Source organism: Benincasa hispida, chromosome 1, assembly GCF_009727055.1.
Source record: "Benincasa hispida cultivar B227 chromosome 1, ASM972705v1, whole genome shotgun sequence".
NCBI lineage: Eukaryota > Viridiplantae > Streptophyta > Magnoliopsida > Cucurbitales > Cucurbitaceae > Benincasa > Benincasa hispida.
The window spans coordinates 88634818-88660910 of record NC_052349.1 but is presented as its reverse complement, the minus strand read 5'-3'; the positions used below and the strand labels follow the sequence as shown (position 1 = coordinate 88660910).

Sequence of the window (26093 nt, the reverse complement as noted above, 5' to 3'; positions counted from 1 at the left end):
TCACTTTGCAGCGGATTCAAAGCGGACAGTGTTTGTAAGCTCAAGTTTAGCAATAATTCGTGCCAATGAAGTTTCTAAGATGAAGATAAGACTGCACGACTCAGAAATGCATGGACCAGAATTGTGAAATTGCAGAAGAAAAGTTTATATGAAGAATATTGAAGAAGAATGATGCAGCTACACGTTCATGCTAATTGATCTACCATGGTAAGTGCATCATGAAAAAAAAAACAAGGAAAGAAGAACTATGATCGCAAATCAAGAAAAAGGACCAACAAAAAAGGAAGAGAATGAGGAAGAAACAACAGAATCATCCCTGTTAGACCTCACACACTGGAATTAAAGACACTTCCACAATCATTTAAATACGAAGTATTCGGCATTTGGTGGGGTAAGAAATGAAAAGCCTAGCAAGTTATCAATTTCCTCTGAGCTCAGAAAGACAGAAGAATTGATGTGACCGGTTCGAATGAGACATTCTAAGGAAACACTGTGCAGGAGCAATTGGGTATGGAGTCAACGCTCGCCGAACAGAAGAGGAATTAGACCAGCGTACTGTATGCATCGTATGTCTTGAAGATAGACCATCAAAAGTTCTAATCTAATTGAACATCTCGAACACAATCAACCCTACAAATGAAAGAGGTCATCAGAAAGGAAGATCATTAAATGGCTTAGATGTGTTAGGCAATTATACTATCTATAGCAGATAGTCGAAGTGGGTCAACCCGTGCAGTGTTGTTGTCGAAGAAGGGCGGCATGACGGTAGTCCCGGATGAAAACAATGAATTAATACAGCAAAGGATCGTCACTGGGTGGCGCATTTGCATGGATTACCGCATACTGAACGCGACCACAAAGAACGATCATTTCCCTCTGCCATTCATTGATCAAATGCTAGATCGTCTAGCTGGAAATGACTTTTATTGCTTTCTGGATGTTTATGCCAGGTACAACCAGATTATGATAGCTCCAGAAGACCAAGACAAGACCACATTCACCTGCCCATATGGGACATTTTCTTTTTGTCACATGTCGTTTGGCCTCTGCAATATGCCAAGCACGTTCCAAAGGTGCATGATGGCTATCTTTTTAGATTATCTCGAGGACTCTTTTGAAATCTTTATGGACGACTTCTCTGTTTATGGGAACACCTATGAAGTTTGTCTAGCTAACTTGGAGAAGATACTGAAGAGATGCGAAGAGATGAATCTGGTACTTAATTGAGAAAAATGTCATTTCATGGTGAAAGAGGGCACAGTGTTGGGACACAAGATTTCCCTGGATGGGCTGGAGGTGGACAAAGCAAAAATCGAAGCAATTGAAAAACTTCCACCTCCAACAAGCGTGAAGGCTATACAAAGCTTCTTAGGGCACGCTGGATTCTACAGACGATTTGTTACAGATTTTTCGAAAATAGTACGACCATTAAGTACGTTGCTAGAGGCTGACAGAAAATTTGAATTTGACAACAACTGCCTCAATGCATTTCGAGTTTTGAAGAATGCGCTGATTACCACACCCGTATTAGTTGCGCCGGACTGGACACTTCCTTTTGAAATTATGTGTAATGCAAGCGGGTATGCGATGGGAGCAGGTCTAGCACAAAAGAGAAAAACAATTTTGTATCCCATCGCATATGCGAGTAAAACGTTAAACCCCGCTCAGACAAATTATACCACCACAGAGAAAGAGCTTCTGGTAGTAATTTTTGTGTTGGAAAAATTTCGGGTATATCTGTTGGGAACAAAGGTACTCATCCATACTGATCATTCGGCCATAAAATATTTAATGACAAAGAATGACGCAAAGCCAAGGTTGATCAGATGAGTTCTCCTTCAAGAATTTGAAATAGAAATAATTGACGGAAAGGGGACAGAGAACCAAGTTGTAGATCACTTGTCTAGACTGGAAAATCCTGAGGTTGACCGCAATGAGTCTGAGGTGAGTGCGGTGTTCCCAGATGAGCAGTTATTCCATATTGAAGAATTGCCCTGTTATGCAGACATAGTCAATTATCTGGTTTGCGAGAAGTTTCCTGAAGATTAAACCTACCACCAACAGAGGAAGCTCAAATATGAATGTAGACATTATTATTTGGACGAGCCGAATCTGTATAAAAGAGGGGCAGACCAGATTTTTCGATTATGCGTACCAAATATTGCTCAACAACGCATATTATCGCAATGTCACGACTCACCATATGGTGGGTACTTTGGAGGGCAGCGCACCGTAGCCAAAATTTTACAGAGTGGATTCTTTTGGCCTACATTGTTCAAGGATGCAGTTAACTATGCAATGAAGTGTGATCAGTGCCAACGCACAGGTAACATTTCATGGAAACATGCAATGCCAATAAACACCATCTTGGAGCTTGAATTGTTCGACGTATTGGGGATTGATTTCATGGGACCATTCCCTGCCTCAAATGGTAAGTATTATATTTTATTAGCCGTGGATTATGTATCCAAGTGGGTAGAGGTAGTGGCGTGCGCCGCAAGCGATGCGACGGTAGTCTCTCATTTCCTAAAGAAGAACATTTTCACTCGTTTTGGCACTCCCCATGCCATCATAAGTGATGAGGGGTTACACTTTGTCAATCATACTGTTAAGGAGCTGCTGCGCAAATACAATATTCTCCACAAAGTGGCCACCGCATACCACCCGAAAACGAATGGTCAGGCCGAGGTGCCAATCGAGAAATTAAGCTAATACTTGAGAAGGTAGTAAGGCCTTCACGAACAGATTAGGCAACAAAGCTTGACGATGCATTATGGGCATACCAGACTGCATTTAAAACACCCATAGGTATGTCCTCATATGCGTTGGTATTTGGTAAGGCGTGTCATTTGCCTTTGAAGTTGGAATATAAGGCACTATGGGCAGTAAAGAAGCTGAATTTTGATTTGAAGAAAGTAGAAGAAGCGCGAAAAATGCAACTGGTCGAGCTAGAAGAATGGAGGATTGACGCATATGAAAATGTGAAGATTTATAAAGAGCGCACCAAACGTTGGCATGACAAACGCATAGGCAGTAAGAACCTCTAAGTCGGGCAAAAGGTCTTACTTTTCAACTCACGTCTACGACTCTTCCCGGGAAAATTAAAATCACGTTGGTCTAGACCCTTCATCATTAAAGAGATATTCTAACATGGTGCGGTGGAGCTGATCACTGAAGATGGAAGCCATACATTTAAGGTTAATGGACAACGAGTGAAGGCATATTGCGGAGGTGATTTCCAGCAAGAAAAAACCTCCGTGAAGCTGAAAAATCCGGAGTACCCTGTGTTTGGTTCTTGAACTCTCATTCCTTCGTCACTTTAATCATCATTTATTTATCTGCATTTTACTTATTATTACTTCTAAAAAACAGGGGGGGGGAAAGGAGGGGGAGATTGCGATAACGAATTTTGTTTTGTTTAAGATAATTTAACCCTCTCTCTGTTTTTCTTGCAACGATTAAGGCACAAGATTGCAGAGATGTTACATGAAGCAGTAAATTATCTTACTCTATCACCGCACTCCAAAGAAGATAGATCGCCACAAGATGGATGCGTCAATACACAATGCAGGCGACAGCGAAAATTTGGGGGTGTATTCTTCCTTATCTTTATTCCAAATTTTGCGCTATAGTATCGCATGTTAGTTTTAAAAGTTTTATCACCGCTTCCTCTTTGATTACCGCAATCATTTGACATAGATAAATTTAGTAAGTTACCGCATGCTGTTTCTTTGCCAAGTGTGATTTCAAAGATGAAAAACATGTTTCTATTTCTTTCGTATATACTAGAGTCAACTTAACTTTAAGATAGTCACCTCATGAAATATTTCTAGAAGTTAGGGGTTTGCTAGCTTTCTTTCAAACTCTCTTTACGAAGCTTTCTAAGAACATCGCATGACTTATATCAATCTTTTGGCAATGAGGACATTGCCGCATTTTAAATTTGGGGGTGAGGTATTTATTTTCGACCTTGCTATTTTGAAAAAAAAAATTGAGAATAACAACTCCACTGTCAACGCAATGGGGAAACCTATGTTGATAAGAGTTAAGTTGTGAAAGGCACTTACCCGTAGTTGGATGTCCGCATGACACACGTGGGGGCAAGCCAAAACGAAAGTAAGTCACCAGGATCAACGCATAAATAAATGACCGCAACTCCGCTGCCAAGTAGGTATCAGTTTAGTCTGAGGAAGAGCACATTGCTCGTAGTTGGATGTCCGCATGACACACGTGGGGGCAAGCCAAAACGAAAGTAAGTCACCAGGATCAACGCATAAATAAATGACCGCAACTCCGCTGCCAAGTAGGTATGAGTTTAGTCTGAGGAAGAGCACATTGCTCGTAGTTGGATGTCCGCATGATGGAGGCAAGCCAAAACGAAGGCAAAGCACTCGGATCAGCGCAAGGTCAGGAAAAAAAAATAATGACAAGAAATATGCAAGGATAAAATCATTTGAAACCCTGGTGGGAAATTTTCTTTTTTAAATAAATCATGCGATGTTCCGGAAGTTAGTAAAGTCTTTTTTGAAGGTTAAGCTTGCGTTCCCTAGGTCTTAGAAATATTTTGAGAGGAGGCTTGAACGAGACTTAAGAAAACTTTGGTATATAGAAATTGAACAAAGTATCCTTGAGAAATCTAGGAAAAGAACATTGCGGTCAATTTGCTAAAAGAAATCTTTAGCTTATGCTTGAGGACAAGCATTGTTTAAATTTGGGGGTGTGATAACGGGCAGAAATGCATGTTATCATAGTGCTAAGTTCTTAAACAATGTTGGCTTGCATTGATAAAACATGTTAAATTGCGTCCATTAAGCATCAATTTCATAATATTGCGGTTGCATGCGTTTATCGCATTAGAACAGTTGATTTTTGTATTTTTGTGCAAAATATGCGATGACGCAAGGCGGAAATTGCGATCATAGGAAATCATTGGTCGAGCGCAGCATTACCGCAAGGCTTTGCGGTGATCGTGTTCGCAAATATTCGCCCGAAAAGGATTACCGCAACTTCGTCAGCGCAACATGGTAGGCGCATCTGGGTGAAAGGCTAATTAATCGTGATGGGACAGAAAGCTGATGACAGTCGAATCCGAATTAAGTTGACAGCCGATAACGATCACAAATACATTCAGCTTTTCTGTGACAAATATTTGGTTCATTAGTCATGAATTAAAGCAGTCCAATCTGTACAATCATGAGAGAGAAGCTGAATTTCACCCTAGATGCTCTATAAATACCAAGGGCACCCTTCAGAAAAGCGGTTTTAAACAATTCGAAATTTCATACTTCAGTTTGCACGTCTTTGTTCATAGTTTTCCTTTTGTTTTAAGGCAGAGCAAGAGAAAAGTGGTGACGCCGGAGATCACTCAGGGCAACTCGAGAGAGAACCTTGAGGCAAAGAAGCAGAAAGCGGGCCGACTCTCGTGAGAACGAGATTATCTTTTGAGCACGAGTAGAAAAACAGTGTAAAAGCCTGGGCAGCAAGAGATTGCTACCAGACCTTTTATTCTATACTTGCATTGTTATTTTGCACTTCATCTTTATATTTATATAATGGAAGTTCTATTTCTACATCTGTTCACTCTCTTAGCATGCATGAGTAGCTAAACTAGTCGAATGGGTTAAGAAGAGCTGAGCTAACATGACCTAGGAAGTTCATTGCTTGCGATTGTCTTGTTTTATGTTGTGCCAAATACCCTTTAGAGCTACTCGAGATAAAGTCTAAAGAAAGAACCTAATGACTCGAGAGAGCTAGCTTAGAATCTGAACTCGAGAGAGCAAGATTAGAACTGCATAAACAAGATATAGGAACTTAGAGATAAGCTCTGTTTGTCAACCTGCATCGCATGCATTCTTGAGTTGGGAATGATATTATGTGGTCGCCTTATTTGTGTGTGTGTCATTTTGTCATCGCATAAATAAGAATAGACGTTTATGTGTAGGTCCTATAGACTTAACGCATATATCGCATGCGTTCTAGCCTTAGAAGCCGTGGTATTCGCACCGAGAGGTGGTTTACTATTGTATGCATGTTGCATAATCGCATAGCATGAACGCATCCTAGGAAGTGTTAGCTGAAACTTTACTCAACCCGTTCACCGCATACTCATCGCATTTCCCATTTATCAACTTTTTTCAAACTCCACCACATTTTTTTATTTTTCATTAACGCAAACAATAATCCCAACACTTTATTTATTTATCCGATTACTGCAAAGTTTTCATAAAAATTACCAACGCGACCTGTTTCACAAGTCCCTGAGTTCAACCCTGGACTTACCAGAAAACTCGGTGGAATTTACACTTGGATTCTGCTGAGGAAACTTGAGTGCACAATGCAATTTCACCATCGCATATCATCCATAATTCACTTCATAAAATCGAGCATCATAAGGTACCCAACCCTATCCATATACTTATAGACCTTTTGGCTATATACTAAAACTTGATCCTCTTTTATATCTCTACATAAAGTTGACATGAGTTAGTTTATTGGATTTAGAAATGAATGCAATTCAATAACATTTTTATGGAAAGAACTCCCGATAATATCTTTATTTTGAATAAAATAAATTTAATGTCTACAAACTGCAAGTTTTAGGACATTCCCAACATACTCCCACTTAGACTAAAACTTTAGTGGGTTTAAATATATAAAAATATACAATGTTGAGTATGAGAGAATAAATATAATAAATTAGGACATCTATATACCCATGAATTCTCCCAATTGCCCTAGATTTATGAAGTTAGTAATCTCAGTCCCGCTAGATGACCCTCAAACACTTTAGTCGTAAGGAACTTAGTAAACAGATCAACTAAATTGTCTTCTGAGGCTATCTGAGTGACGATCACGTCTTCTCTGGTACTATCTCCTTGATGAGATGGTACTTACCTTCAATGTGCTTTCCTTGTTTATGGCTTCTTGATTCTTTCGAGTTGGCAACTACTCCACTGTTATCACAATATAATGTAATTGGTAGATGCATATTTGAAACCACTTCTAAATCTGTCAAGAACTTCCTAAGTCATACTGCTTCTTTGGTTGCTTCACATGCAGCTACATATTCCGCTTCCATGGTAGAGTCAGCAATACAACTTTGTTTGATGCTTCTCCATACAATAGCTCCTCCATTAAGAGTGAATACTGATCCCAAAATAGATTTCCTAGAATCTACATCTGTTTGAAAATCAGAATCAGTGTATCTAGTAAAGATCAAATCCTTAGACCCATACACGAGCATATAGTCCCTCGTTCTCCAAAGATACTTCAGGATGTTCTTAACGGAATTCTAATGACTATATCCAGGGATGGACTAGAACCTGCTGACTATACCAACTGCAAAGATATGTCTGGGCGTGTACGCAACATAGCGTACATCAAGCTCCCGACTGCTGATGCATAAGGAATTCTTTTCATATCCTCAACTTCTTGAGGTGTCTTAGGACTTTATTCCTTAGACAAATGAATTCCATATCTAAAAGGTAATAAAACTCTTTTGGAATTTTGCATTTTATATCATGACAACATCTTATCAATATAAGATGCTTGAGATAGTGCTAGCATTTTGTTCTTTCAATTTCGAACTATTTGGATTCCAAGAACATATTGTGCATCTCCTAAATCTTTCATTTGAAATTATGATGCTAGTCATCTCTTTATGTCAGCAAGGAATCTTACTTCATTCCCAATAAGCAAGATATCATCAACATATAGTACCAGAAAAGTTACAGTCTTGTTCACTACTTTCTTGTAAAAACAAGATTTGCCAACATCATGTTCAAAGCCATGAGATTTGATTGCAGTGTCAAATCTTATATTCCAAGACCGAGATGCTTGTTTTAATCTATAAATAGATATTTTAAGCTTGCAAACTTTTTGCTCTTGACCCTGTTCAATGGACCCTTCTAGTTGAGACAAATAAATACTATCTTCAAGATAACCATTTAAAAAGGTTGTCTTGACATTTGTTTGCCATATTTCATAATCATAAAAGATGGAAATGGATAAAAGTATTCTAAAAGACTTGATCAAGGTAACAGGAGAGAAGGTTTCTTCATAGTCTACCCCATCTCTTTGGGTAAGTTCTTTTACCGCGAGTTTAGCCTTTTAGATCTGTACCTTACTAGCTTGGTCTCATTTTCTCTTGTAGATCTACTTACAACCAATAACTTTTACCCCATCTAGTTGATCTACAAGTTCCCAGATATAATTGAATTATATATCCATTTCAAGGTCCATGGCTTTTATCCATTAGTCTCTATCTACATTTTTCATTGCCTGTTTAAAGGTCAATGGATCCTCTAAGCCATCATCAGGTATGACGACTTGAGTTTTTGTTTAACCCATATATTGGTTAGGCTGTTGAATAAATCTCTCATTACGTCAAGGTATTCTCAATTCATGAGAAGGATGTGATGTACCAGTTTCATCAACAACTCTTGTTGAAGGACCAACTTTATCAATAATTTTTGTTGATGTATTTGTAGATTCTCTGGACATCTCATTTAATAATAGTTTACTGTGAGGTTGATGATTTCTTATGTGTTCTTCCTCTAAGAATGTAGCATTTGTCGATACAAACACTTTGTCATGGGAAATTAAATTAAATATGTGATATTTAATTGGAGAATAATTAATTAATTATTTAATTTAATTTAATTAAACTGATTAGATCAAAACTATAGGTTAAAATTAATGCACATTAGTTGCACATTAAAACTATAGGTTATGTGAGAGGGAACCATTTAAATATGATTTAAATGGTTATTGGTTTTTATTTAGTTAATCAAATTCAATAAATAGTTTTATTTAATTTTAATTAAATAAAAACGTAACTCTAGAGAAATCCCACGTCTTCTCACTTCACTCTCTCATTCTCTTTGTATATATTTAAAAAGAAGAGATGCAGAAAGAAGAGCATTTTTTTATCTCTCTGTTTTTTTTTTTTTCCGTAGAAACAAAAACTCTCTATGTTTTTCTCAAAATCCTCCCAATTTCTAAAAAGAATCCCACAATTCTCAAATCCGCAATTTTCCTACAAGAATAGAGAAGCCAAGTGATGGTGTCCATTCCCAATTCGTACAAAAGAATTCCACAGAATTCCCAAAAGGTTTGCAAAGTAGGGTTTCTTCTCTTTGTAGGTTTTGTTTCTAGAATTGCATGCTTAATCTATTGTGATCTATAGTTTTTATTCCAAAAAGAAATTGTTGTGAATTCAAATGGAATTTTGAAATACGTTTTGGGTTCTGTATATTATGGCTTCTGTTGTGCTTTAGAGTTTTCATCCCTACACCATAAATTATCCCACTTGTCCTAGATTTATGAAGCTTGTAAACCTAGTCCTACTAGGTGACCTTCGAACAATTTAGTCTTGAGGGCCTTAGTAAACAAATTAGCTAAATTATCTTCTAAGGCTATTTGCGTGATGATCACATCTTCTCTATGTACTATCTCCCTAATGGGATGGTACTTACCTTCGATATGCTTTCCTCGTCTATGGCTTCTTAGTTCTCTTGAGTTGGCAACTACTCTACTATTATCACAATATAGGGTGATTGGCAGATGCATATTTGGAACCACTCTGTCAAGAACTTTCTAAGCCATACTACTTTTTTGGCTGCTTCACATGCAACTACATATTCAACTTCCATGGTGGCGTCAGCAAAACAACTTTGTTTGATGCTTCTCCATACTATAGCTCCTCCATTAAAAGTGATTATTGATCCCGAAGTAGATTTCCTAGAATCTACATCGATCTAAAAATCAAAATCAGTGTATCTAGTAAGGATCAAATCCTTAGACCTGTACACGAGCATAGAGTCCCTCGTTCTCCAAAGATACTTAAGGATGTTCTTAACGACAGTCCAATGACTATATCCAGGGATGGACTTGAACTTGTTGCCTATTCCAACTGTAAAGCCCTGGATGTATACACAACATAACGTACATCAAGCTCCTAACTACTGATGCATAAAGGTATCTTTTCATATCCTTAACTTCTTGAGGTGTCTTAAGACATTGTTCCTTAGACAAATGAATTCTATATCTTAAAGGTAATAAACCTCTTTTGGAGTTTTGCATTTTATATCTTAACAACATTTTTTCAATATAAGATGCTTGAGATAGTGCTAACATTTTGTTCTTGCGATTTCAAACTATTTGGATTCCAAGAATATACTATGCATCTCATAGATCTTTCATTTGAAATTGGGATGCTAGCATAACTTTATGTCAACAAGGAATCATAGTTCATTCTCAATAAGTAGGATATCATCAACATATAGTACCAGAAAAACTACAGTTTTGTTGACTATTTTCTTGTAAACACAAGGTTGGTCAACATTCTGTTCAAAGCCATAATATTTGATCACAATGTGAAATCTTATATTCCAAGATCGAGATGCTTGTTTTAATCTATAAATAGGTCTTTTAAGCTTGCAATTTTTTTTGCTCTTGACCCTATTCAATGAACCCTTCTGGTTGAGAATTACAAATACTTTTTTCAAGATAACCATTCAAAAAGGTTGTCTTGACATCCATTTACCATATTTCATAATCATAAAAAGCGGCAATGGATAAAAGTATTCTAATAGACTTGATTATGGCTACAGGAGGGAAGGTTTCTTCATAGTCTACCCTCTCTCTTTAGGTAAATCCTTTAGCCACGAGTCTAGCTTTGTAGGTCTATACCTTACCAATTTGGTCTCGTTTTCTCTTGTAGATCCACTTACAACCAATAGGTTTTACCCCATCTAATTGATCTACAAGTTCCCAGACAGAATTGAAGTATATAGACTCCATTTCAAGGTCCATGGCTTTTATCCATCGATCTTTATCTACATCTTTCATTACCTATTTAAAGGTCAATTGGAAAAACTTACAGCATGCATCTAAAGAGGAAGAGGGAGAAAAAACCATACCTTTGAAGATCACAAATATTCTTCTCTAAATTGATCGTGATCAAGAAAAAAAAATGGACACCACCAAGAGGTAATTCTCTGTATTCTCTCGAGGGTAGGGTGAGAATAGAAAGAGGTGTGGGCTTTGTTAATTTTTTGGAAAGGGAAAGATTTAAAAGAGATGATGGGTATTCTTTCTGGGAGATCTTTTGAAAAATCATACAGAGCCCAAAAATCCTTCTGTAGCAAAAAAAAAAAAAAAAAAAAAAGTTCCACTTCTCTACTAACCTCCTACACGTCAAAAACTAGAGAGAAAAAGGGGGAGGGAAGTTATATTAATAATTCCCTCCCTTTAATTTGAGTTTAAATTAAAACTTAAGTTTAATTTAAATAAAATAATAACTAATTTATTATATAACTATATGTTATATCAAAATATAACACATAACCTATAATTTATATTATATCAAATATAATAGAACCTACAATTTTTATTTCTCTCGATAATGTATAGCATTTAATATAAATCAAATTTATATTTAATGCAATGAATCTAATTCATATAATTAATTTGAATCATATCCAAATATTTAATTCATCTCCTATAAACTTTATATTATAATGTATCAAATATATTATATTAATCATATCACATACATAATTAATTCAATTATATCACATATAATTAATTCCCTTAACTAATTTGAATAATTCAAATTAATCCAAAATTAATTCTCAATAATCCTTGTTGAGCTATAGAGGAGATATTATGGACCTGTAGATTGAAGCTCCAATGATACTTAGATATTTGATTAAATTTTTTATTAAATTACCCAACATCCATTAACTATCGGTCACTCTACTAAAGACCGACAACTGCACTCTTTACGCTACTGATATATTTATGTGTCCATTGGATATAACCAATCAATAGTGTTTTAACCCTTCACAAATTACTCGTAAGTACAGCTTGGCCCAAATTACTGTTTTACTCCTATAGTTACATATAACTTCTTAAATACTACTGATCCCTCTAATGAAAATAAATCATAGTCCAACTATGACCAAACCCCTCTAGGACCAAGAAAGGGTGTGACGCCACATTGTTCAAGCCTCAAAATCAGCCCTTAAGGGAGTAATTTATCTACTTACCCAGATGTTAGGGAAAGAGTGAATTCTATCTTATGTAGTTGTGTTCCCAACTCCACAATTAAATGAATCCTCAAAATGATAGGCTTATTGAGTCGGTGATCTGGCCACTCTCACCCATACAAATCAAATGACCACCTTCGTAGACAGAGTTCACAACTCACTAAGCATTTAGATTATATCACCTATGGTCATCTTAGTGAAATGTAAGTCTCTATTATGAACGACATTATATAATGAGACTAGTCATTTCGTGGTCCGGTCTTATATAAACTCCTTTGTATAGAATATCCCCACTCGATGAATGATCAGGATCAAAACATTTGTAGCACTTTACAACAATTGTAACATCTACAAAGCGGGTCATATTTGTAATGTCACAAGGATAAGGTACCCACCTTATCAATCTACTACAGACTATTTGGGTTATCATTTAAACATGATCCACCTATATGTCTCTACATACATGTTTAAGCTACAGATGATAACCTTGGATGTTAGTTTATTGGTTTATGGGTTAGTGCTACTAAATAATGAATAAAACATCATATTTTATTAAATAAATAAAATATTTGTATGTTACAATTACAAACTATAGGACGCACGAGATTTAGGGCATCAAACTCGACAAAGGGATCTTACACTCCTAATAAGATAGATGAGTTACTCATCCCATTGCCAATTGGTTTTGAGATGGAACCTCATACTATCTAATAGTGCTTAGAAATTTAATGTTTAAATGTGTTTTTATGAAGGATATCGAGTATAGAAGACTCTTGGGACGATTTGATTACAAAACAGGCTAAGACAGAGCATTTAGGGGTCAATTAGAGCAATGGAGTTCAAAGCGTAACAAAAATGACCGAAATATCTCCAAGGGCCTAACGCCACGATCCTAGGCTCAGCGTCGTAGTCTAGAATGTGAAAAAAAAAATTGTCTAGCGTCGCAGTGCTCGTGTTGCTACAAAAAGGCAATTCGTGTTTAGGTTATATCTTTTGATCAAGATGGTCGTTTTGCATGAATGACTATTCATTTTCTACATTTTTTCGTCCTCTATCCATCCACAATATTGCTTTTGAGATTTTACTTTTATTTTGGGTTGTAATGTGTTTTGAATGATTCTCGATCTTGGCTACATCGTCACAACGTGTCATCGAGGTTAGTGTCCTAGTTTAGAAGTAAGAATTCCAATATATATTTCTGAGAACTGAGTTTAAATGTTTAAATAAATTTTGTTTCTTGCATCTTTGAGCTTTGATTTAATTAGATTTGTGTTTGTGAATGAATTGACACTCTAGTCACCATGCATGTCTTTTACTATAGATTTTAGCTTGAATATTATCTCATATTTCATCTTGTTTTAATTGCCAAGTAACAAGGTTGAATCCATGTATGTTTGAGATACGGTGTATCCATAGATCTTTCATGCATACTCAATTTAGGTTCAAAGAAATCGGTTAATCAAATTCAACTATCCAATTGATTAATCGTCACAGGAAAACCTTAATCTTGACGAAAATGTTTGAGGATTATATGGACGTTATCGAATCTAGTAGGAAGACAACATTTAGTTTAATTAGGACATTAGTCTTAATTAATAGTTAGGATGCTTGTTTGGCTTTTCCAACAAGTTAGTAGTTCGAATGCATTGGTTAAGCTGAGTGAGTCGATTATATGCTTGCTAATCAAATGTATGTTTAATTTTGAGATTCAATGATCAAATGACATCAAATTACCATTTGCTCCTAGACAAGATAATTCATTTATATTACATTTACCTGCTATCTTTATTTTCGTGCACTTTATTTTCTACATTTTTCTCTATCCACACAAAACCCCCTCATTTACCGCTTTAATTAGGAAATTATCTTGGTGAAATAATTATTGTGCTTCTCTATGGATCAACTCAGCCTTGCCGTCAATATTACTCAGTAGATCGGTAATTATAAATATTATTTGATCGTAAGATCTCGCTATAAGTTCTTGCTGTTGGGCTGTAGTAGTCATTGGTAATGGCCGACGAGTAAAGTCATTGAAAACATTGGAGGGAGGGAGAGTTGGGGTGAGTTGATTAAAATAATCAACTCAACTCCACCAACATCTAATAAGTAACCTATTGTGACATTATCTACTTATGAGACAGAATATGTTGTTGCAGCTTTATGTGTTTCACATTCAATTTGGTTAAGGAATTTGCTGAAGATAGTTGAAATTCTGCAAGCTGATGCAATTGTGATCCATGTAGATAATAAATCAAAAATTGTTCTAGTGAACAATCCAATATTCTCTGATCGTAGTGAGCATATTGATATAATATTTCACTTTATCAAAGATTACATTTCAAGGAAGAATGTTCAAGTTGAATATATGAAAACTAAAGATCAAATCGCAGATATTTTCACGAAGTCGCTCAAAATTGATTTGTTAACAAGTTGAGAACTCTATTTGGAGTTTTCATAAAACATGTTTAAGGAGGATGTCGAAAGTTAAAGCATGTTTTTAATTCAAGATATAAGCTACACATGAATTAAGTTAAAGGATGTTGAAAATTCAAGCATATGTTTTAACTCAAGATAAGTTATACATGAATTAAGATATTTGAGAGTTAAGTACATTAATAGATGAAAGTTAGTAGACTCATGTATGGGAGAGTTAGACACGTTCATGAATTGAAGTCTAGGACTTTAAATGTTTCATGTGTTTATATAAGTGACTAATTTTATTTCCTCTCAAATATTCTTTTGTTGATTATGAATTATTTGTAAATGTCCATCACATGCTTCCAATATTATTTTTAAAAAAAAAAGAGAAAAAAAAAAAAAGAACTTCAAAAACATGGTAATCAAAACTTTGAAAGAGTTTAACAACACACAAGCTACAAGTCAAAACACTAAACAAAATTTCACAAAACAACAACATTTTGAGCAGAACTTCCATTAGAATAATAATTCATGTATGGGAAAAATTAGGCCTAAAACTACCCAGTATTACTCCAATATGTTGATGTTGATGAGAAATTATTGGGAACTTGTCTCAATCCTTGAACAACTGAAAGTTGTCACTCATTTCCTCACTAATACTATTTCCATGACTTGATCCTGCTACTGATCAAAACCAAGCAGATCAAGAAAATTAGTAACAGTACTAGGTTAAATTACAAGTTTAATTATTTAATTAATTATTACAATTCTACACGATTTCGTTTAATACGAAAGTTCCACAACCTGAATTACTTGGTCGGATGCCACAAGGATTTTGACAATTTTGACAATGGCATGCTTCAGTGCAAGGAACTCCTGCCTTTAAAAATAAAAATTACAAGACTCAATTTAATTAGTTGTATACAAGATATATATTATGGTTTAATTTTACAAAAAGAAAAATAATCTCACAAACAATTGTTTTGAAACTGAACCTGAAAGCATGGACAATATTTTTTCCGACACTTTGAATGGATGCAGTTGCATCCTCTTCTTTCTGAAGATGAAGCTATTGTTTTCCTTTCCTTTACCTGCATATAAAATTAATATTTAGAAAAGTTATGGCTGTTTTCAAATATATCCAATTGAGCTAACTTATTTACCAATATAACAAAATGTCCTTGTTTATTAATATTTATCACTGAATAGATTATAGTAGTCTATCAGTGTCTTGATATTTTACTAAACTCGTGAGAAACGCAAAATTTGTGAGGTAATGAAAACATTTTAAAACAATATTAATATGAAGTAATTAAAATGATTATATATATTTATTGTAAAGAATTACGAACCTTTTTTGTAGCAAAAGCCGAGGGATTGTGTGATAGAATCTGTTGTTTTACAACCTCAACTGTGTCCTCATACAAACGATTGTTGAAGCAATCCGTACAGCCACAATCTTCGCCGCAATACATACCACTTGTAAAGCATTCGCAAGATCTGCATAACTAAATACCGTAATTACTTTTTTAAATTTCACTTAATTATATGTGTTAAGCGTGTGCGTGTGTGGGTACGTGTGTTTCACTTACAGATCTAGACACTCGCTTTTCGTACAATTACAACGCGGCCCTGAGATAGGTTTATTTTCCTCTTCCACTTTTGATTTCTCCCTACAATTAATATAATAAATAATAGAAAAATTTTTATAGATAAAAAAAATGTCAAACCATCTACCAAAGTAGAAAAAAAATGTTGATAGACACTAATAGATTTCTATTAGTTTAAGATTAAATTTTGTAATTTTGGGTAAATAATTTCTTGTATTTTTCTATTTTTTGAAAATCTCTCTTAATTATAGTATAATAATAAAAATAAAAAATAAATAAATATGTAGAAATAAGAGAAAATTTGACCTCTTTCTTTTGGAGCTACTGCAATTGTTCACCGAATCCGTGGAGACATCTGAAGACATTTGATTATTTCTTACGTCATTATTAGGATTTCCATTTTTATTTTTGCTCTCGAAATTCAAATATGGAACATCGTCCCAGTTTTGATACTTAACACCTTCGTTTTTCTGCAAAATTAAAAAATAGGCCCATAAAAATGTGAAAACTAATTAATTTGGTACTAAAATTAATAATAAATAGTAATGTATATATATTTAATTAATTGATAGTTGTTGCCCGATTTTTTATATAAAATGAAGGGTGTAAAACTTAGAATGTTAATTATTTTGAAAAAAAAAATTGTGTTAATTATTTTGAAAAAAAATGAGTTTAATTTTGAAAATATGTTTAATGTAATCACCTCAACAGGCAGCTCAGCACAAATATTTCGAGTCTCATGGAAATAGCTCATATTGAAGTGATCATAACCAATTGCAGCTTCTCTATGGTTGCTGATGACCCAAAGTGTACATGCAAAATTACCAAAAATAATACCTATTATTATAATTAATACTTTAAACCAGAGAATAACTTAATACATTCAATTCTGTTATGGGCTACGTAGCTTATTTTTTATAAATTCCGATTATTTTAGTACTTTCAATTTCTCTTCATTCTTATACTTTAAAAAGTTACTATTTAATTTATATTTATAAATAATATACGTAATTAAAATTTGTTGTGTACACTAAAGTGAATCACAACAAAAAGTATGGAGATCAAAATAAGATTTATATCGACTTAATAATTACCTCTAAAAAAATATAGTAAGAAAAATTGAAGGTTCGATGATGGTATTAAAAATCAAGGAAAAATACATTTTTTATATTGTTTAGTTTTTATTTGGTCTCTATGTTTCAAAATATTACACTTTATTTTTGAGCTTTTTAGTTTCGTTTCAACTATTTTCTGGATTTCAATATGTATACTTTTCAATCTGATCTTTTTTTTATTAAAAAACTCTCACTTTCAATCTTTTGTGTCAATGTCAATTTATTAATTTAAACAAACTAAATAATTATAAGTTTAAGAGAAAAAATGTAATATTTTAAAATTTATAGATCAGATAAAAATTTATAAACTCAAAATTCAAAACAAAAATAGGGAAATTTTGATAGATGTAAAAAATGTCAAACTATTTACAGAAATAGTAAAAAAACATATTGATAGATTTCTATCAGTTTCTATTACTCATAGATACTAATAGTCTTTTATCAGCCTCTATTAAAGAATATTAAAATTTTGTTATTTTGTATAAATAATTTCCTTTATTTTTTTATTTTTAAAAATCTCCCATAAAAATATAACAATTTGAAACTAAGAAACCAAATAAAACCTGTGCTTAAACCCTAAAGACTAAAAGAATATTTTTCTTCAAAAATAATTAATTGTGAACTATTTTATTTTCATAAAATCGTTTATTGGATTTTCCGAAATTAGGAAAATGTATATTTAATACCTTGGCGCGTGATCTCCACGAGAATACATGGTCGAAGGAGGTCGAGTGGGCAATGACCTCTCAGAGTCGTCTATCCTAAGCTTATCAAAATGGTGAAGATTATTAATCAAATCCATATAATCAAATTCCTGAAATTCAAGAAAAACAATTGTATTAAAAAATAATAATATAGTTAAAAAAATAATTTTAAAATTAAGAAATTAAATTATTGAAGCTTAACCAAAAAGTGTGAGGGCCAAATTTGAATGCTGCCAAATTTAGATCTTTGACTAGAAAGATATTTTAATAGATATTAGATGATATATAGTTATCTAAACGGTTAATTAATTATTTAATTTTTCTAAGAAAAACCAATAATTTGGTTATAAAATTGTTTTAGAGTTTTAAAAATTAAGTTTATTTTTTCTCATCTTTTCTTTAGTATAAGAATTGAATTTTTATCAGATTTCAAAAACAAAAACAAATTTTAAAAAATTATTTTTTTTAGTTTTTCAAAACCTAACTTGGTTTTTTAAAATATGGATAAAAAAGTAGATAACAAAGCATGAAATTTAGAGGTGGAATGAGTGTTTGCAAGCTTAATTGTCAAAAATTAAAACTAAAAACTAAAAACTAAAATCTTAGTCTTCCAATAACAAAAACAACTTTTTAAAAGTTATTTTTAAAAAAATTTCAAAATGTGATCTGGTCTTTTAAACCATTAGTAAAAAGTAAATAACAAATGAAAAAATTTTGATGTGAGAATAAATTGTTATTGAGAGGAGCTGTAGTTTTCAATTTTTTATTTTTTATTTTTTTTGAAATTTTGTTAAGAATTCAACTCTCTTACTTAAAAAAAATAGAATCCATGATAAAAAATGGAGATGGAATAAGTTTAATTTCAAAAATCAAAAGTCAAATAATTATCAAATGAAGCTTTTAACATTTCAATAATATCTTTAAAAAATATTAAGTTTAGGATCACTACTTGTTACTGATGTGTTTCTTTTTTTTTTATTATTCATACATTTTTAAAAATCAAATCAAGTTTTCAAAATTAATGAATAAAGATTTTTTTTCCCCTTTTTGAACTTCAGATAAATTAAAATATAATGTTTTTTTAAGGAAAGATATGAAAGTCGGTGTAAAACATAATGAAAAAACAAGTCCAATTCATAGATCATTAACTAATACCCATTATAATCATTCGAGCTTTGATTTTTTAAGGAAAAAGAATATTCTTTTTTCTCTAAATTTGAGGTCTAGTTTGTATTTGGTATTTAGATTTTAAAAATATTATATATTTAGTTTTTAAATCTTGAGTTTAATTTTAATTTTATCCTTGATATTACAGTTTTCTTTCAATTTATTCCCTTAAATTTTAAATTTTATAATTTTAACCTCAAATTTGTACTAAAAACTTTTTTTTAATTAATTATAGTTAATTAAGTTTCACTATTTCCATCACTTTTAAAATTAAATTTAAAATTTTACTTCATAATAATCGTAAATTAATTAAGAGACATCGACGTTAATAATTGAAAGCGAGTATTCATTGAAAAAATGTTAAAAATGTAAAATCTTGAAATCTTGAGACAAAATTGAAACAAAACTCAAATCTCAAGAATAAATTGCAACATTTAAAATTTAGGGGCTAAATTAAAACCAAATTTAAAACTAAGAATTAAATATAAAACATTTTGAAACCTAAAGTCCAAATAGAAACTAGATCCAAAATCTAGGGACTAAAAAGGTTATTTTTGTATTTAAAAAAAATTAACTTATAAATATTTACTTTTAAAGAGTGATATAAAAAACCCAAGTACTTAAAAACTAAAAATAAAAATTAAACTTATTTTTGTTTTAAAATTTTAGTTAAGAAAAAAAAATTGCAACCAAAATTAGAGTTGAATACAAAACTACAATCATAATCATAAATACTAAAATGTAAAAAGAATCACATTCACAAGCAAAACTAATTTTTCTACAAACATCCCTATCCAATCAACAAGGGTATATAAGTGCATGTCATTGTAAGTAGAAAATATTCTCAATTTAGAAAAACACAGAAAATGCATTAATTAAATATTTAGGAAGATTACAAATTATAAAACTAGAATGATTTATAGAAAGTAAAATAAAAATAGAGAGAACTCATACCTCAAAAATCCTAAGCTCTGAATGAGTAGAAGATGCAAGGTGTTTGGAAGACATTATGAATTGAGAGCAAAATCTTAGATATAACATAAAACAAAAACAATATAAAGTAAGTGAAAGTAATTTGGTAAATATTTCCCTAAAGTAATGTTCAATAATATTTCTTTATTATAATTTGAAAACAATCACAAGGAAGAACAAAATGATTAAATTGAAGAAGATCATATAATACTTTATTCACTAATGCTTGTAGGATTATTGTCTCACAAAATAATCTCTTCAGTTATTAAAGAAGGTCATATCAAGATTACTTCAAGAAATTATGTAATTTGAGAGAATTAAAAAAAAAAAAGAAAAAGAAAAAGAAAAAGAAAAGGAATTTCAAACCTTTGTTGTAGATGCTGAATTTAGCAAGATTTGTAGGATGAAATTATTGACAAAAAGCAAAGAATATGATTAAAGGATGAAACTGAGGGATTATTATGGAAGAAGAAAGGAAAAGAATAAGGGAATTATGGGAGATGATGAAAATGAAAATAATAAGGGAGGGAATTATTTTTTATAATTGGGCCATCATTGGGCTTGGGCCTTGGGTTTTAATTTGATTTATTTTGGCCCAAAATTATTAAACCCTTCAAAAACCCTACCTCTATTCGGAGGACACTGTGACTGCGTTAATCTTACCCGTCTGTAACCGGTTCTCCGTTACCGACCTTGTTAAGTCTCAAACAAAACAGCGACTCTTCCCGTTCAATCATCTTCCAATATTTCCTGAATCGCCGTCTCTCCCGAAGGCCGATGGGGTATTTTTGTTCATCAATCTCCGACGCCGAGTTGTTCTTGGGATCCGATCGATGTATACAATCGAGGGGGCGTAGGAACATTGCTGATCAAGGTCAGTTTGCTTTTATTTTTATTTCAGATATCATCTTTGCAATCATTTAACTAGTTCGAGGCTTTAATGCAAATAGAAATGTCATATATGATTTGTTTGTTTGATTGGAAGTTGTCACGTCACGACACCACAAAAGTCATATAAAGTATATGAAATTTCAGTTCCCCTGATTTGGTTTGGGCTTTCAACTTTGTGTTGTATTGAAAATCTTGAATTGTTTGTTGATCATGTTTTATGTTGAAAGGATTTAGATTGGATTCTGTTACTTTTGGTTATTGTGTAATTTATAGTACTTGAGATAAACCTGTTCTCCCCATGGATTCTATTGCTTTCCACATTAAGTCATGAGGAAGAGATTTTTGAGCTGTAGACTGTAGGTGTCAGGTAGTTTCTTGAGTTTCCAATTTACATGTAGATATTGTATTTGAGCTGTAGAGACTCTAGTTGTGGAAATGATTAAACGCACCATTAATTTATTTACTTTGCAAAATTCATGGTAAGTACATTCAACAAAATTCTACAAACCTATTTCCTGCCTTAAAATCCTTGCAGATGGCTATCACCAGAACACATCAGGATTTGGTTGATATGTGTTCTTCGAATGAGTATTTACTTCGGTATCTTTGCCCGACAAGTGCCAAGAAGGGAACAAGTTAATATCAAGCAGGATTCTTGACTTTTCCAGCATGGTGCTCTAACCAAGCCAAAATATGTGTTGAAGAGAAACACTCAGGTAAAGCCCCCTGAATCATTTAGCTGTATAAATAGCATTTTAGAAGTCCACATAAAATAGCATTTCAACTAATTAATCATGTAATAAAATGTTAATAACAGCAAGCATTGGTACCACTATCAACATGAAAGCCAATGAAAAATAAAAGTCAAAAGTGCTTTCTAAACCATAAGTACTGGCTCTTAAATTCCTCACATTCTACTCACAAAGATATATGCTTCCTAGATAAATGCTTCCCATGCACCACCTATCAACAGTTCAAAATGAGGCACCATATTATAATACAGCCTAGTACAAGCTTTGCCAGTCAACTTTTATAATATGTATGTCATCTTAAAACTCAAGGGTGTGCATTAAAATTAAGTCAAAATTTCTTATCTTGTTGAAGAAAAGGATAGCTGCGTGGGATAAATGGAAGATAGGGAAACTTGAACATTGTTCCATGATTTCCAAATGGTTTACAAATAAATCAAAGTCACCCCTATAATTATAATCCTCTACCTCCATTTCTTTTCATTTTAGTCTCGATTTCCTTAGCCGTTCATCATCTCACCGTGCATGTCTGGATCAAATTGTCTCATTCTATTGGTGACTCTTGTCTTTGTTTCAATCACCTGCAGTTTGCTGACGGTATATTGTTCTTTTCTAGTTTTGACTTCAAAACCTTGGATAATCTTTTTGATATTATCACGATATTTCAATTTTCCTCTGGACTAAAAATTAACTTTGCCAAGAGCGAGTTTTTGGGAACTCATATTGACAAATCAGAAATGGGCCGTTTGATGGTGAAATTTGGTTGCAAGTGGGGTCTTTGCTTTGGCCTTCTATATATCTTGGGCTGTTGTTATTGAGAGAGTCAAGCATTGCAATTTAGCTCTCTAAACAAAATAGATTTTAGGTTCTTACATAAGGATAATGTTCTTTGGCATAAACTCACTGTTGCTAAATATCATTCTTCCAAGGTAGAATTGTCATTTGGCCTAAGACAGTTCAAGGAGGTTCTACAAATCAACTTGGCAGTTCTTTTGTTTCACCATTGGTCTTGTTGCTAGTCTTGTTCAGATGTCTTGGTAATGGTTAGTCAACATTTTGGCATCATTCTTGGCTAACTTGAGGGTCCTTGTTATGGTCCTCCTCGCCTCTATCGGTTATCTACTCAACCTACTTCGATTGCAGAAGTGTGGATTGTTTCTTATGCTGCATGGGACTTGCCTTCAACACAATTTAAATGAGTGACCAAGTTCTTATTTTCTCTACTAGGTCAGCATCTGGACTTTCAATGGCTCTTGGTCTTGCTCTTTGATTCATCCAACATCTTTACAGTTTACGCTATCTAAAATTGATATTTCAATACGACAAGTTTTCACTACTAATGAATCTACATTGTGCCTGAAGTGTGGTAGACAAATCGATTCTAAAGATAAAAATTATCGAAAAAAAAGGTCAATAATCAAAATGATTTAGTTAAGAATATGGATATTTCAGAAAAAAATCTTAAATATGAGTACTCATTTGAAGAAAATGAGGATAATAATGAGATCTCAATAAATTATATGTCATGATAGAAAAGGAAGGAACCGAATTTATATAAGTTGACAACATGTTTTGCATATAATGTTACTCATGATATTATTAATGAAAATGAGTATGATGTACTTAAATATATTGAAAAATGTGGACATAGAAATGATTGACTTATGTAGAAAGAAACAATCCAAAAGAAATAAACTCATTTTCAAATCGTGAGAACTACTAGTAAGACATTAGAGAATATTAGACATGTGGGATACAAATGATGAGTATTTGTAAGAAAAACAAATAGTGTAAGGTTACAAGGTAGAAAACGAGATAGATTCCACAATAATTCTTGCAATGGATTGGTATTGATTATGAGTAGACATATTTTCTAATGGTGGATGTAACACCAGGAGATATCTAATTAACATACATCATAAGGATGTAGTCATACAACATTTTCATGAGTCTTTTAATAATGATATTTATTTATAAAAATCCATGAATGATTAAAGTTACCAGAATCATATAATTCAAATTTTAAAGCATTATATATACATATATATATATCACAAAGATTCTAATAAAACATTCCTAATGAATGCAGTTTAATCATTTGATCAAATATTTGTTGAAATAAGGGTACAAAATTAACCCTATTTTTCAATATGATATTATAAGAAATTATAGTCAATATTTGCTATATATATGTTGATAATTTGAATATATAATAAAAACTCTCGATGATTTTAAAGGCAATAAAGTTTCTAAAGGATAACATTTTTGCATGATGCTTTATTCGATCTCCAGAAATGAATAGGATTGCTGTTTCATGACCCAATCGATTTTTCCCTATGGTTGGTTCATTGGAGCGAAACTCTAGAACCTAAAAGAGGGGTTACACTTAAAAGAATTGTTAAGCAAGTTAACACATTTTGGACCAAACAATGGTGATGGTTAGTTATAGTGACAAAGAGTTGTTTTTGTCTAATGGTTGAGAATGTCTCATTTTAGTGAAGGGGCACATGATCACCCTGCAGTGATTGTTGTCATGTCTCACTAAAACATCATTACAAAATAGATGTCATTTAGGATACATTATACTATTTTGCTAGAATTGATTGGTTGTCTTGTTGGTTTAATGCAAATAAACTAATAATAAATAATTTGTATGGTTTCAGCAAACGTTTTTCACTATGACTTCGGCAACATTAAATTTATTCGTCATTGAAAAATTAACGAGCGAAAACTACGCTTCATGGAAAAACACGATCAACACAATTCTAATAATTGATGACTTTCGTTTCGTCATGATGGAGGACTGTTCTCCCATTCCAGCTCCCAATGCTTCTTGAAATGTTCGAGAAACATACGAGCGTTGGACACAGGCAAACGAAAAGGCCTAAGCATATATCTTGGCTAGTCTTTCTGAAGTCTTGGCCAAGAAGCATGAGCTCATGCTTACAACCCGTGAGATCATGGAGTCCCTGAAAGGAATGTTTGGACAACCGTCTGCACAGCTTAGGCATGACGCTCTCAAACACATTTTTAATGCTCGTATACAAGAAGGGGTATCTATTCGAGAACATGTTCTCAACATGATGGTTTACTTCAACATGACAGAGATGAATGAGTACGTCATCGATGAAGTCAGTCGGGTTAGCTTCATTTTGGAATCTTTACCTGAAAGTTTCTTTCACTTCCTTAGCAATGTTGTTTTGAACAGGATTGACTATAACCTAACCATCCTCCTTAACGAGCTATAGACCATTTAGTCCTTGATGAAAAGTAAAGGACAAAAGGGTGAAGCAAATGTTGTTTCATCCTAAGTTCCACAAAGGTTCGACTTCTAGGACTAAGTTTGTACCTTCTTTCTCTAGCAATAAAAAGTGGAAGAAGAAGAAAGGTGGAAAGGGGAAAACTAACCCACCGGTCGCTACTCAAAAGAAAGCCAATGTTGCAAAGGAAATCTGTTTCCATTGCAACCAAGATGGCCATTGAAAGAAGAACTACCACAAGTACTTGGCAGAAAAGAATAAGGTCAAACAAGGTAAATGTGATTTGCTTGTATCGGAAACATGTTTAGTAGAGAATGATGATTCTTCCTGTATTATAGATTCTAGCGCCACTAACCACGTTTATTCTTCATTTCAGGGAATTAGTTCATGGTGGCAACTTGATGCTTGTGAGATAACGATGCGAGTTGGAACTGGGCACGTCGTCTTGGCTATGGCAGTGGGAAGTCTCCAGTTAACGTTACAAAATAAATTCATTTTATTAGAAAATGTATATGTAGTTCCTGATTTAAAAAGGAATCCAATTTCTGTAAAGTGTTTTCTTGAACAATCGTACTAATATCAACTTTATTGTAAATAAAGTGTTTTATTTCAAAAAAATTGTGTTGATATTTGGGTAGCTCAACATGAAAACAACCTTTATGTGCTAAGACCGTTAGCAACTAAGGCACTCCATAACACTGAAATGTTTAAAATTGCGGTAGCTCAACATAAAAGACTTAAAATTTCTCCTAAAGAAAATGTCCAACTTTGGCATCTAAGATTATGACACATTAATCTCAATAAGATTTAGAGATTGGTGAATAATGGACTTCAAAGTGAGTTACCTGTGTGTTAGTCATGCCTTAAAGGCAAAATGACTAAAAGATCCTTTACTGGAAAAGGTCATAGAGCCAAATAACTTCTAGAGCTGGTACATTCAGACATCTGTAGTCTGATGAATGTAAAAGCTAGGGGAGGTTATGAATATTTCATCACTTTTACTGATGATTATTTAAGATATGGGTATATTTATTTAATGCAACATAAGTCTAAATCTTTTAGAAAGTTCAAAGAATTCAAGGCTAAAGTTGAAAATGCATTAAGTAAAACAATAAAGACATTTTGATATGATCGAGGTAGAGAGTTTATGGATC

General features: G+C 33.1%; 1 protein-coding gene and 1 long non-coding RNA gene across 2 annotated transcripts; one reads left to right on the top strand and one right to left on the bottom strand.

The window, feature by feature from the left end:
* Positions 1–14980: 14980 nt before the first annotated feature.
* Positions 14981–20526, bottom strand: LOC120070250 (protein tesmin/TSO1-like CXC 2). The gene is made up of 10 exons (XM_039022141.1): positions 20406–20526; positions 20022–20094; positions 17883–18010; positions 16785–16875; positions 16388–16551; positions 16064–16144; positions 15824–15971; positions 15467–15562; positions 15276–15351; positions 14981–15155 (listed from the first exon to the last, which is right to left on the bottom strand). The coding sequence occupies exons 2-10, from the start codon at positions 20073–20075 to the stop codon at positions 15085–15087; spliced, it is 909 nt and encodes a 302-aa protein (XP_038878069.1). The 5' UTR covers positions 20076–20094; positions 20406–20526; the 3' UTR covers positions 14981–15084.
* Positions 20527–20686: 160 nt separating this feature from the next.
* Positions 20687–25035, top strand: LOC120073217. Its single transcript, XR_005480700.1, has 3 exons — positions 20687–20913; positions 21466–22906; positions 24343–25035. It is a non-coding gene; the product is annotated as an uncharacterized LOC120073217 (long non-coding RNA).
* Positions 25036–26093: the final 1058 nt, after the last annotated feature.